Consider the following 14,621-nt stretch of genomic DNA (forward strand, 5'->3'; position numbering starts at 1 on the left):
TGGACAGTTCTATTTTCATACGTTGACCATGATCAAGACTTCACTTATTTGATCTTTAACTTTTTACTTTCTGAAAAATGAAGTTAAGTTGATGGTTTTATCTTCCATCATTATTGGCTTTTGCCCCATAGAATGGCGATTGCATCCCCGGTATACAAGAAATAAGATAAACACCAGCATAGAAGATAAAGAAGGCTGTTGTTTTGTTTGATACTCAAGACAGTCATTTCCAAACAGTTCATGCTAGCTTACTCAAGTTTTATTTTATTCAGTTCTCAATATCCATTAGACTACTACAAACCTAAATATATCTATAAATGCTCTTTGAGCTGTTGGCTGTGAAGCCTGCCTTCGTTTGTTCTCGAAACCGAACTCGTCTAAATTAAAAGATTAATACAAACTGATACTTAATGTCCATATCTATGACCCTCTCAAGAGCTTTATTTGCATTACTAGATATATGAAATTTGAGATCTCTATATCTGGCAATCATTATGGAATACTGAACATTTCTCTTGGTGTGTAATATTTAAAAAGGTAGTTCTTCCATGTCTAACTTCAGAATCAACTTCATATTTCTCTAATTCGACTTGAGGGAGTTTTCAATGTCTATTACAAACCGATATTTCACGTCCTTATTTACGACCCTCTCAAGAGCTTCATTTGAGTACCCAATTGGAATCAGTTCTATATCTGGGTGAATCCCATTTGCAGCACAGAAGTCAACCATCTCCTGTATTTCTTTTGTACCACCTGCAACACTTCCGGCAACAGTTCTTGATCCTGCAAACAGATGAATGAAGGATATTATTTCGGGTTCCAGCAGTACAAAGAACGAGTTGTTATTCCAGCAAAACTTCTATACTTCAAATGCAACATTACCTAAATTAAGGCTTGCAGGGCTGAATTTGACTTCACTTGGGAACCCAACTAAGGCCAGAACACCAGATATCTTCAGAAGTGACATGTAAGGATCAAACGGGTGATCACCCGATGCCGTGTCAATTATAAAATCCAATGTTTTAGCTAACGCCTGCATAGAAGTCACCATTACTTTAGATAAAAAAAACAGAAGTACATGTCATTGGTATCAGTATTCACCTCATGGTTCGAAGAAAATGCTATGGTATAGATTGTTCATATAATACTTACCCTCATCTCTTCTTGATTAGATGAAACAACAAATTGGTCTGCACCAAGAAAGCTCAGCGCCTCCTCTTTCTTTGACATACTAGTGCTGAAAACCGTTACACGCAAACCAAATGCCTTCCCAAATTTTACTGCCATATGACCGAGGCCACCAAGACCAACCACTCCAAGAGACTACCAGGTTGATTCATATTATGTCGCATCATGGGAGAATAAACAGTGATTCCAGCACAAAGCAAAGGACCTGCCGAAGCTAAAGGATAGCTTTTAGGTATCAAGAAGCAATACCTGCATATGCAAGACCAAATATAAAAGAAGTTACGAACTGAAATTACAACTTCCATCATTATGAAATCAAAGAAGTTTTTTTAGTGCTCATAATAAATTTCAGCAAGATAAGGTCTCATAAAAACTCATAAAACATAATCAGAACTAAGCCCTCTATTAAGTTTACCTTTCATTTACTACAATTGAAGTCGAGTATCCTCCTTTTGTAATTGTACCATCATAATCAACACAATTAAAGGTGTAAACTGATCCCTTGGCACAATGAATTTCTAGTCTATCATTACAATACTCACATTCCCTGCACGAGTTGATGTAAGTCCCCACTCCAACATGGTCACCAACCTTGAAACGCTGGACATTAGGACCAACCTTTGCCACAACCCCAGCAATCTCGTGTCTGATAAGAAAAAAGAAAAACACAGATAAGTAGGCTTATGTATATAACATTCTCAACCATACACACAGCAAGAATAGCTCACAACTTACCCCGGCACAACAGGATACTTTGAATCCCCATGTTTATTCCTTGCCATAATTAATTACATCAGCATAACAAACGCCACAGTGTGTAATTTTAACATAAACATCTTCACTCCCGAGAGCCCTTAGCAATCACCATTATCATATTGTCAGGATTTATTTAACATGGCCAGAAAGTCATACATAAATTCATACATTCTTATACGTGAACATTTGAATTGATATGAAGGTGTAGCATCAAACTAGGAACTGCAATAACTAGTATCTTACGGTAGTAAGGTTGCCTTGAAATAAAATGAGTTTAATTTTCATACACTGTCAGTGTAAATAAAAAGTTTTATACTATCAACACATCACAAGCAATCATGTGTGTGACTTTAGAAGCGGTTATGATAAAGCGGTTATGATTGAGTGACAAGTCTAAAAACCCTTTACATCGACAGTATAGATAGATTAATTCCTAAAAGAGTTGCATCATTCTGCAAAGGGGAATGAGAGGTAAATGTAACATATATATATATATATATATATATATATATATATATACACACACACACACACCTTCGATTGAATCTGTAAGGCGACAGAACACCAGATGCATCTCTTGCTGCCCATGCAAGGCAATCTTCACCAACACCTTCAGAACTCATAGCTATTCTACTCAAACATAATAACATAATTAATTAGTCCTCAATTCATTTCATATAATTAATTTCTAATAGATCAAACAAATTATGGATTCATGCAAGGATAATATAGGCCCAAAGAATCAATATCATAGCTGATAATCATTTCATTTTTGTACACAATTGTGTGATACTCTTTGATACAAAACAAACAAAAAGTGAGAAACATAATACAATGAACATAAGAAATCATAATATAAATAAAGAGAGAATTTGGTAAGGAGAATAGAGAGGCACATACCTTTGTAAGGGATAACAGTGACGGAGAAGAAGATAGACCAAACTAAACAACTCTTTGCTATGCTGACACTTTTTGTTTGTTTGAGAGGAGTGTTTGTTTTTGAATAAATAGAAGAAGATTGACAAAACAAAACAGCTCTTTGCTAACTTTTTGTTTGTTTGAGAGGAGTGTTTGTTTTTGAATAAATAGAAAAAGATTGACAAAACAAAACAGCTCTTTGCTCACTTTTTGTGTGTTTAAGTGTTTAAGTTGAGTTACTAGTTTAATAAATAATCTCCTAATTAATTAAGCGAGCATGCATTTTGGTTTGGTTCAAGTGTCAAAACAAAAAGTGGAAATCGAACAACGCGATTGAGAGAAAAATTAGCTCAAACACATTCAAACCAAACACAATATTTTGCAGCTTTCAGTTTAAGTTGGTTCAACCTGTGATTTTTATGGAGTTAGTTCGGTTTTAAACTTACAAATATTTTCATTTATCTAATAATAAGGATAATTTCTAGTGTTCCACAAATCGAGTGTTAACTCATAAAGTCGGGCAAGTTTATGTTTTTAGGTGTCAAAATCGTGTTAACTTAGATGTAAAACCGTTTTAGTTGAAATCAGAATGTTTGACGAGTTTGAGCTAGTTAACACGTGGTAAACTCGATAAACCTCGGTAAAATCATATGAGTTCACAAGTTAACACTTAAAAAACATTTTTTTTTTGTTTTGGACCATTTTTTTCCGGGCCCATTTTCTGATAACCTAAAGTACTTGTTTTGCCTTTACAATTATCACTTTCTTGTCTTACCTTGTTTTTCTTTCTTCTGAAACCTTCTGAAACGAACAACACAACACACAAAATTTATGATTTTGCGAGTTAATTTTGTATTTGCTAAGTTGAACATAATGTTTTATTAAGGTGGTTTGATATACTTTGTCTTTATAATTAAGTCATAGTTTGCACCAGGACCGTTCTTTGGGGAGTGCAAAGAGCTCAACCGAGCTGGGCCTCCCAAAGTGATGGGCCTCAAGAAAAAAATTATTGCTCAATATCCCCATCCCCACTCAAAAAAGAAAATTAAACATGTTTCATGTTTCAATTTCTAAGTAAAAAATCATGTTCCATGTTTCTATTTCTAAGTTAAAAAACACGTTTTTAATAAAAATAATTGCTAATTTTGATTTTGTTGGCTAATAATCATTATACGAGTGTTATTTTCAATTTAAATAGAAGATTAATCTTTTAAAAAAATTGTGGGTTTTTTTTATTAGGGACCTATTTTTACTATGAGAGCCGAGCCTCCAGTTTCATAGGGACGACCCTTTGCACTATTAACCTATCTCCAATATTGATATTAGATTACATATATCACGTGTATAATAAATTTTATATAATTTTAATTTTAGGAAAACTCGTACGAGTTTACGAGTCGAATTTATCTAGGTAAAACAAGTTGAGATAAACTCTCGAGCAGTAAAACTTTGATAATTTCATTACTTAAAAAAATAACAATAATTTCTTTCAGCTTGTTAAAAAAAAAACAATAATTTCTTTCACATCATCCAAAGTCGAAGGATTTGAATTGTGTACCGTCGCAACCTCATGAGACACAGCTTCATGCTAACAATTACATCTCTACTATTCCATGCTCAAAATTTCAAGTTTGATATTTTGGATAAAAATCAAGATCTATATTAAAATTGAAACTGCGCAAAAACTTGAAACCTCCAAGGAAGCAGACCCAAGTAGAGTTTGCAAAACAAGTTACGCAGACAGGCAGGAAGATATGACAAAGAACATCCTACTACATAAAGTCAAAGGTAAATAAAATCTTGCAAAACCAACTACTAGCACTAGTTTGTTTACGTATCGCAAAATGTGAGATATGCTACAAGCCCATATCTACATCAAACAAAGTATGTTGTAACTCACGTTATACTTTGGATGATTAGAAACGCCTATGGTTAATGGATTCGTCATAATCATGCAATATGATTCAATCAGAAAATTAATAGCACAGAAAACTAAATCATCCCACCTACACCACCTGGACAACGACACCAAAAATCAAATAATAAAGAGTAGCACAGAAAATATATATTTTTACAACTTAGGCTATCTCTTCTAAAAATCCTAAATTGAAGATATGTTGATATTTCATGGATTAAATTGATGGTATTTCAAAAGAATGAGGAAGAATGAGTTTTTTGTCGCAAGATAGTTAAAACATATGAGTTGTTTATTGAAATGTCTTAGGATGAATTGAAATAGTAGTCTTAAAATCATTTAGATGAAAATACACTGTTTAAGATAAAACGAATCTCACTTATTACTTTCTAGGTGTCTCCTTTTATAATCCTCACTTCCTTGACATAATGGGTCTTTCTTTGGATATATAGGCCTATTAGGTTAACCCTATGAGATCCACATAACTCGCCTATACATGTATTGTAGCGCGTGGAGCTAGTTACTCTTTCTTTGCTCATCTCGTCCATACAAAGCACGTGGAGTTAGGGCATGCTCAACTCACGTCACTTGTATGTGCACGACACGTGGCATGTTATGAGATACTTCTAAGAGGACCATAATATTTACTTGGACAACAACTTGAGAGAGGTTGCCATATTGAAGGTGAAACTCGCATGACCTGAACGATCAAGCTGAAAGTGAAGTTCATGCATGTAACATGAGCTATATCAAGCTAAACTAGGCATACCAAAGGTACTATCTTAGCTGTACATGTTGAATAGTCAATATACAAAAAAGCTCACTAGGTGGTCCTCCACACTAGTTCATTTTTTATTTTATTTTCTTTTTTTTATAGAAAGGAAGGATAACATATAAAATGGTGAGTACCAGCGTTATATTGTAATAATTGATAGGTGAAGAGTAAAGAAAAGTTTAGCCTAACGTATCCTTTTAGGATCTCAAAGAAGGGGGAAGCAAATCCAAAGAACTTTACAAATTGTTCCAGCAAACGCGCTCTGATTAATAGTAAATCACAATTTGCAAAGATCCTCGTACTATAATAACCCATAAATTAAAAGCAATTGATTCTTTAACCATAAAGGACAATCCTTTGACAATTGTTTACCATTATCATATCGCATCTTGAAATGTGAAGTCTTATCTAACGGTTTATAATGGGGACCATTAAGGTACTGTATTAAGCTACGTTTTACGTTTTTGTTTTCCACTCATTTCTTTCTGTAACAAAAACATATTGGAATATAAACTTATAGATCAGAATATTCTATGATTTGGCCATTCTTTTAAGATCATATACTTATGTGAGTCAAGTGACAAAAGGGTCATTGTTTATAAACGTGATTTTTAATATAATATATACGTAATTTTTGTAACATAATAGAAAAAAGCAAGCAGAAAAGAACTACTCCGTATGGAAAGAGATTTTCAAATTAAATCATCTGCAAGTAAAGTAGTAGCAAGCTTCATTGGCGGAGAATAAACAATCTTAATGTTGCAGCTCCACACTCAAGTTCTTACGTAGTTTCTGCTAAATATCATACAAAACAGCGGCAAAAACATGAAAATGATGAATCCTTTCATTAACTAACTTACGAGCGATGAGAGCGTATGAATAACTCAACACTAATTCAATCTAGAAGCATAAAATAGTTGCAAGGAAAATAAGCTGTTTCATTGATTTAGTGTGTCAATTTTTATACTTATACTCTAAACATATATCCTTATGTCACGACCAGCAAGAAATTTATAAGATTATATGTTAGAGAGAAATGTCATGACACACATTCTTTTTAACACTCACTCTCTTATTTGATAAAATTCATATGGATCTCATCACTTTATGTGGAATCAATTTTCAATGTGTGATACACATATGAATTCCATTCGATAAACAAAATAAGTGTTAGATGTTAAAAAGAGAGTATTCATAGTACTTGTCTTTTCTAAATATTAAATTAATATGTAAAATGTCATTGGGTTGTTGGACTAATTATGGTATACTACTCATCAATGGGTGTTGATGATTGACATCTGGTTTTCCTTAGTTGGAAACGTAGTACCTACGTCTTTCTTTATTCTCGCGTTGCTTAAATAATACTAGGGGTTTAGTACGGTTTGAACATGTAATACAAGTCCATTGATTGTTTAAGGAAACAAGATATCCTCATTGGACACATGAAATCTTTATCACGTGGGCTACAACCAATCAAGAGCATAAGTTCCCAAAGACTTGCTCAAGCAAAATATAAAAATGGTCGAAAAAAAAAAAAAAAGAAAACCTCGTTCTCTATATTGTAACCTTCCAAAATTTTGGAGGGCTCCAATAATTACACCTTTAATCTTGTGGTAAATATTTTATGCTTCGATTTACACATTTGATCATGGTTTTTTTATAAAGAAATGATATATATATATATATATATATATATATATATATATATATAATTTTTAGGACAACTCACTCTCACACACACTCTATCTCTATTTATTTTTACGTCTCAAAAGAAGAGGAAATAAATAATTGTCCGTAAAGTCAGGGCCAGACCTTGGGGTGTGCAAGAAGCTCAATGGAGCTGGGCCTCCCCAAGGTATGAGCCTCAAAAATAAAATTATAGCCCAGTAATATTACTAAGTACTACCCCATTAAAAACAAAAATTCCTTATTCTCTTTCTCTCAGATACCACGCGTTCCATCACTCAATCAGACTTTCCTTTTCTTCTTCCCCGATTTGATTTCCTTTTTCTCGTCCGTTGTTTTGTTTTAGGCCTATTAGAATTGGGTCCTCTTGCTTTTGATGTTAGGTGGATGTTTTTTTGGGAGGATGGTTTGAGGTTCCTCATGTATATGGTAGTGATTTTCATCTTTGGCTGTATCGCATATATACGACACCTTGTATTTATCTTTTAAAAAATTTAAATAGAACATTGTTCTTTTAAAAAAAATACGTTTTTATTTTATTACGGGCCTCTTTTCACTTACAGAGCCGAACCTCTAGATTTATAGGAACGACCCTGCGTAAAGTTATCCAAAAAATGAGTGTAGAAATATAACTTTTTTTAAAATGCATGATATATTTGCTAGGAAGCACAAGAGAGACGAAAGCAAACAATATTTGTCTATTCTTGTTAATCAAAACAATTTTGGTAGTGATTCTAAGAATACACTCTATAACACTTATTTTTTATTGAGTAAAATTAATGATTCTCACACTTTAAAAATAGTTTTCACATAAAGTGATATGACTCACATTGATTTTAAGCAATAAAAGTGTGATCGAGTGTCGTTAACAATTCTAAAAATAATACCAATGGATTTTGTGATATAAATAGAAATTATGACTATGGAGAAGATATTTCCGATTTTAGAAAGGTTACCAAATTTGAAAGGACATAGTTATATCTGTGGTTAGTCTGAGAGGCAGTCTTTCCACAAATTGCCTGTTCATCACGTGTACGATGTTTGATTCTTTCTTTCTTGTGTTTTTCGATTTCTTGCATTTGCCAGATCCTGTTTGGCATTTGGCAACTTGCAAAACCAACTAGTATATATATATATATATATATATATATATATATATATATATATATATATACACTCCTATAAGATAGATAGACCAGGCTTATATAATGGGTGTCTAATATGAATATGATTCAAATCATCAAATGTGTACCTTATTATTTTTAGAAATTTTAATAAACATTATAAGGTACACTTTTTAATAGTACTAAACCCATGTGTTGGGGTGAAATGCAAGCTATACTCTACCTACCAATACAATAGAACAAAAGCCATAAATTAAATACAATAGAACAAAAGCCATAAATTACAAACTATACCAAATAACACCCTAGAGCAATACTTGCTACCCATTGGGTTTGAACTTTGTCTATATCGGAGGATTATTGTAGTGTTTATTATATATTGCAGAAAAAGATTTACCATATTATTTTTGGGTATTCCTTTCACAAAAAAAATAAAGGTAATATTGTGGTGAAGAAATAATTAATGGATTTGAAAATTTGAATGAGTATTATAAAAGAGACAAATAAACAACTTAAGATAGTCTTGTATTTAGAGAAGAATGTAGTAATATTTAACAAAAAAAAGCTAGTATAAAATATTCTTATTTCTTGATAATCAAAGCATAAGTTTATCAAATTTAATGGTATTTCTGGACTTGAGAAACACTTGTGTGGACCATGACCAAGAATTTTGGTTTGGTCACACACACAAGTTTTTCTCCTTCTCTCTCTTCTTTTCTCTCTTCTACATGTTCTCTTTCTTTTCTCTTCTCTCTCTTCTCTCTTCTCTCTTTGTGTGTGACCAAACCAAAATTTTTGGTCTTGGTCCACACAAGATTTTCTCTCTGGACTTTGTGGGTAATAATCATGAGGTTTAAATGTGTCATTGGTCCCTGCACTTTCATCAGATTTTGGCATTGGTCCCTGCACTTTGTAAAAATATTGGTATCGGTCCCTCTGTTAACTTTCTGTTAAAAAAAAACACAAAACTAACGGAGTGCCACGTGGCCCAATCATTTCATGCCACGTGGCACCAATACCAATATTTCTGCAAAGTGCAGGGACCAATACCAATATTTTTACAAAGTGCAGGAACCAATCCCAATAGTTTGGTGTTTTTTTTTAACAGAAAGTTAACAGAGGGATCAATACCAATATTTTTACAAAGTGTAGGAACCAATTCCAAACAAAAAAAAAGTGCAGGGACCAATGCCAAAATCTGATGAAAGTGCAGGGACTAAAGACATATTTAAGCCTAATCATGAATGAAAAATTGCGATTCATGTAATTTGAAGCTCTTATAACATTAAAAGCCGTGGCTTAGATTAACTATTCTGTTAGTAATTAATTGAATAACATATACTTGTAAACCAAAAAAAATAGCTACACATTTTTCAATCATAAAAAAAAAAAAAAACTACACATTGATAAAACAACATAGACAGAGCATAAAACTAAGCCAGAATTAAAACAAATAACAGCTTTATATGCTCTATTTTAAAGTAAATGGAAAGCAAATATTAGTAGTGTTTTAGTAAATTGAGCTTTATTCATGCTCAACCATCATGTTGGTTGCGACATGACAGAAAACATTTTTGTGAGAAGCTTTGTTTTATTTGGTTGACTTGCATTTAGTCGGTCTATTTGACAAATGAGAAAGATGTATTTTCTTTTTTGTTGACAAAATATCATTTTAGAATCTTGATTGCAATGCTACTCATTAAATTTTTGTACTGATCTTCGTTTAAAGCTAAGTATTGAGGTTCTAACTATGGTTTAATTTAGTGGATGTTGAGGGTCCATTAATTTGTTATTGGTTTGTGGATGTTTGTTTTAGGCGGTGACGAATCCGGAAATTTTGACTCGTGAAGGGAAAGACTGCCAAGAGAAATTTTAAGACGGAATTGTGAAATCTTTATCTTGATCTATCAATAAATTTTTAATAGTTAAGGGATCTGCAGAGAGAAAATTTATATATTTGTTGTTACTAGCTATCGTCGTTAATTTATGCGGGGCAGCTGCTCCAATGGGATACATGTGCATCCGTCCATGGTTCCAGTCGCTTGTATTTGCGTGGGCTTATGTTCTTTGTGTTTGTGTTGTTTCGCCTATTGTGCATGGTGTAAGCTTGTTTATAAGTACATCTTGTGCTTCTGAGCAGAAGTACATCTTGTGCTTGATTAGTTTTATTAATACATGCCCATATAAATGTCACCAATTAAGCCTGTTTTTTATGCTCAATGTATCACCCTACACGTGCACGCCTAAGTAGTCGTGGTATTCATTGTCCTAATGATTGTGTCTTGTGTGGAACTAACTATGAAGATAGTATTCATGTCTTGTTAGAATGTCCAGGTGCGATGTAAGCGTGGCGGGAGGTTAATTTATGGGATATAATTGATAGAACTCTCCGTCGGAATTATAACATGGATGCTTTGATATTTTCTCTTCTTGACCAGCTGCCTTCTGCGCAAAAAGAATTGTTTGTGACGATCATGTGGAGCTTGTGGAAGCGTAGGAATTTAAAATTGTGGCAACAACAAAATGAAACATGTCTACAGGTTGTTGAACGGGCCAGACACCTCTTAGATGATTGGAGAACCGCCCAAGAAGTCAGATCACACAAAGCTGCAGACAACCTTGCTCAGCTGAATAGTGTTATTCATGGTCCTGTCATCAAGTGGACTAAACCGGTATATGGTAGGTACAAATGTAATATTGATGCCTCCTTTTCTGACTCTCTGAATATGGTAGGTATTGGCATATGCATCTGTGATGATCAGGGTGATTTTGTCATGGCTAAGACATATTGTTTCTCTCCTCTTTGTGATGTTGATGTTGGCGAGGATGTTGGACTTCACACGGCACTACAATGGGTGGCTGATCTTCATTATGACAACGTTGATTTTGTTTTGGATTTCAAGTTTGTTGTTGAACGTTTTAATTCAAACCTAGGTGATAGTAGTGAACTAGGTTGTATTATTCAGGCTTGTAGGCAGTTATTCGATTGTAATTTTCAGAACTCTCATGTCGAGTTCAATAGGAGGCAAGCCAATGGGGTCGCTCATGAATTAGCTAGAGTAGCCTCATCTCATGCTAGCTCCCACGTTTATGATGATGTACCGTCATGTATCAGAGACCTGATAGCTAATGAAAAACAATGAATTTTTTCCTTAAAAAAAAAAAAAAGAGATTAATCCTTTAAATATATCTAGGCTTAATGATGTCTTTAGTCCCTGCAAATAGGCGGCGTTTAAAAATTGGTCCCTGTAATCGCTAATCCTGGCATTTTACCCCTGCAATTGTTAATCATTTAAAATTTGGTCCTTTGACCAACTTAATCACTGCCACGTCACCAGATTGGCAAAAATGGCATGGGAATTGACCAAAATACCCTGGGCTAATTTTTTTTTTCCTTCAAAATTTTGAAAATTCTTTTTTAAATTAAAAAAATCTGAAAAAATAATTAAAAGTCAAAAAAAATTTTGAAAAAAAATTGTTAAAATTAAAACTGAAAAATTTTAGGGAAAAAATCGTAAAAAAAATTCGGGAAAAAACTGATTTTTTTTTAAGGAAAAAAAAAACAAAAAAAAAATAAGCCAGGGGTAATTTCGTCATTTCCCATGCCATTTTTGCTAATCTGGTGACGTGGCAGTGATTAAGTTGGTCAAAGGACCAAATTTTAAATGATTAACAATTGCAGGGGTAAAATGTCAGGATTAGCGATTACAGGGACCAATTTTTAAACGCCGCCTATTTGCAGGGGCGAAACACACCATTAAGCCATATATCTATATAAAGAATTGACATTTTTCAACATACTCTTTTCCATATGTGTCCATTAAGCGAAGATTAAACTCATGACCGCATACTTAATTATTGATTCAACATTCCCCTAAATTATGTTACATGATGTTTGTCAAGGTTAATATACTTTTACTTAATGATCACTTTAGATTTTTAGGTTATTTAAAGAAGTTTTTCCTTTTTTTTTTCCATTCCGTAAAAGAAAAGTTCCTTCATTTCAGTAATTACTACTATTAGTGGCATAAAGCTTGATATTGAATATAGGTTAAAGCTTTTACTATATAAAGTAGTACCAAATCCACACAATCATTCTCACAATGTAGTGAGATTATCACACCAGTAATACCTACCTTCAAATAGACTCTGCAACATGCACTTTAATACTTAAAAATAAATCATGATTTCCATTCTGGAAAAGCAGACGAAATAGTAATACCCTACTTAATAATTCATTTATATTAATATTCCCCACTAATCTTCTTATATGAAAAGGACAAAATTGTCAACAGTGAAACTGAAAATGAAGAACCGTTTTTAACGCTTTTGGCTCAAACCTTAAAGCAGGAAAAAATAAGCGCCCTCGGTTTTAGAAAACACACATGTCAATTCCCCATACGTCACAGAAATGCACATTATTCACTACTTTCAGGGTCCCCCACGATTCCTGGACTCCAATGTTGTCCCAGGATTAATATTTACCCACGCGCAGGATTTTCACGTTTTTGCTACTCTCTCTCTCAATTCGAAACGTGCCCATTATAATCAATACAATAAGATAGTGTAAACGACGCGCTTGCCTTATAAACTTGATTAAGGTAAACCAGACAAGCCGAAACCTTAAAACCACTATTCTTAGAAAACCACTTTTAGATTTTCATCATAAATTAGTCTCACATAAAAAAAAAAAAGTTTACATCAGAAATTATAACCTTCTTTTTTTTTTTTTTTTTTTTAAATTAAAGGACATCAGAAATTATAACTTAACAAGTTCACACCATCCCCATCTGGCGTTGAATAAAATAACAAATTAGAAAGATGGAGAATGGTGATCATATATCTTAGTTGGTAAAGACATTCTAATTTGTAGGAGTTTGAGTTTGAGTTTGAATTTTAAATTCTTTATATTTTTGTCTTATGAATAAATATATAATCATTGAAATATTTGATAAAAAGTTGGAGAACAAATGATATATAAATTAATAAGATCAAAGTTCTCTTAATACTAGAAGATAATACCATCATATTATTTCATATATGACAGATATTAATTATAAATTTATATATTGGAGAAGTCTAACCCTCATTCTCCTAGACTCATCTTCCCTTGGCTCATATGGTGTTTTTTTATTGACAATTAATCAATTATAAAGTTTTTTTAAGGAGATTTTTTTTAAAGTTTTGTTGTTGAATTAATGTTGATAATTTTTTTATTATCATAATTATTGTATGTGATTTTTTTTATTATAACTAATAGCTTTTGTTTTTTGGTCAAGAACTTAATAGTTATTCTTTTGTCACAAACTTCTTAGTCAAAAAACATTTTAGGCTTAATTGCACTTTTGCCCCCTATATTTTGGCAATTGTGCGATTTTGCACCCCATTGTTTCAAACGAGCGATTTTGCACCCTATATTTTGCCAATTGTGCGATTTTGCACCCCATTGTTTCAAACGAACGATTTTGCACCCCATAGTTTACCCCCTTTCTGATTTTGCACCCCAAAAAATAAAAAAAATATTCAGTTTTTTTCCAAAAAATTTTAAAAAATCGAAAAAATTTAAAAAATTAGAAAATATAATCAGATTTAAAAAAATCTGGAATTTAATTTTCAAAATACAAAAAAAAAAGTAAATTTTAAAAATTTTAAAAAAAGGTTAGATTTATTTTAGGAAAAAAATTTAATTTTTGAAAATCTGGATACCAATTTAAAAAAAGGTCAGATTTTTTTAAAAAATTCTGGAAAAAATTTAATTTTTAAAAAAAGGTCAGATTTTTTTTAAAATTTTGAAAATTAAATTCCAGAATTTTAAAAAAAAATCTGATTATATTTTGTGATTTTTTTCTAATTTTTTAATTTTTTTCGATTTTTTAAATTTTTTGGAAAAAAACTGAATATTTTTATGATTTTTTGGGGTGCAAAATCAGAAAGGGGGGAAACTATGGGGAGCAAAATCACTCGTTTGAAACAATGGGGTGCAAAATCGCACAATTGGCAAAATATAGGGTGCAAAATCGCTCGTTTAAAACAATGGGGTGCAAAATCGCACAATTGGCAAAATATAGGGGCAAAAGTGCATTTAAGCCAACATTTTAATAGTTTTTTTGTGACAAAAACACTTATTACCTCTCTTTTTTTATTGGATACCCATAAATAGAAAATAAAATAAAAAATCTATAATTGTGGTAGTGACCTTTGTCATAAAGCTCTCCGGTCTTTCCATATAAAGAATAAAATTGCATCACATACCTCTTCC

At 32.4% G+C, this 14,621-nt stretch overlaps 1 protein-coding gene, 1 long non-coding RNA gene and 2 pseudogenes across 3 annotated transcripts; 1 reads left to right on the forward strand and 3 right to left on the reverse strand.

The window, feature by feature from the left end:
- Window positions 1–580: 580 nt before the first annotated feature.
- LOC146943667 (putative cinnamyl alcohol dehydrogenase 1 pseudogene) lies at window positions 581–1,158 on the reverse strand (annotated as a pseudogene).
- On the reverse strand, window positions 1,158–2,834 carry LOC146943668 (putative cinnamyl alcohol dehydrogenase 1; annotated as a pseudogene). Its single transcript, XR_015025676.1, has 4 exons — window positions 2,479–2,834; window positions 1,924–2,041; window positions 1,604–1,834; window positions 1,158–1,437 (listed from the first exon to the last, which is right to left on the reverse strand). The product of XR_015025676.1 is annotated as a putative cinnamyl alcohol dehydrogenase 1 (transcript).
- A 1,462-nt stretch (window positions 2,835–4,296) lies between these two features.
- Window positions 4,297–4,644, reverse strand: LOC146943669 (uncharacterized). Its single transcript, XR_015025677.1, has 2 exons — window positions 4,388–4,644; window positions 4,297–4,355 (listed from the first exon to the last, which is right to left on the reverse strand). It is a non-coding gene; the product is annotated as an uncharacterized LOC146943669 (long non-coding RNA).
- Window positions 4,645–10,767: 6,123 nt separating this feature from the next.
- LOC146943670 (uncharacterized) lies at window positions 10,768–11,505 on the forward strand. The gene has a single exon (XM_085747727.1). The coding sequence runs from the start codon at window positions 10,768–10,770 to the stop codon at window positions 11,503–11,505; it is 738 nt and encodes a 245-aa protein (XP_085603853.1).
- The last annotated feature ends 3,116 nt before the right edge of the window (window positions 11,506–14,621 follow it).

The sequence above is a fragment of the Medicago sativa genome, chromosome 2, assembly GCF_051527215.1.
Source record: "Medicago sativa cultivar Bolivia chromosome 2, Bolivia_mono, whole genome shotgun sequence".
Classification (NCBI taxonomy): Eukaryota; Viridiplantae; Streptophyta; class Magnoliopsida; order Fabales; family Fabaceae; genus Medicago; species Medicago sativa.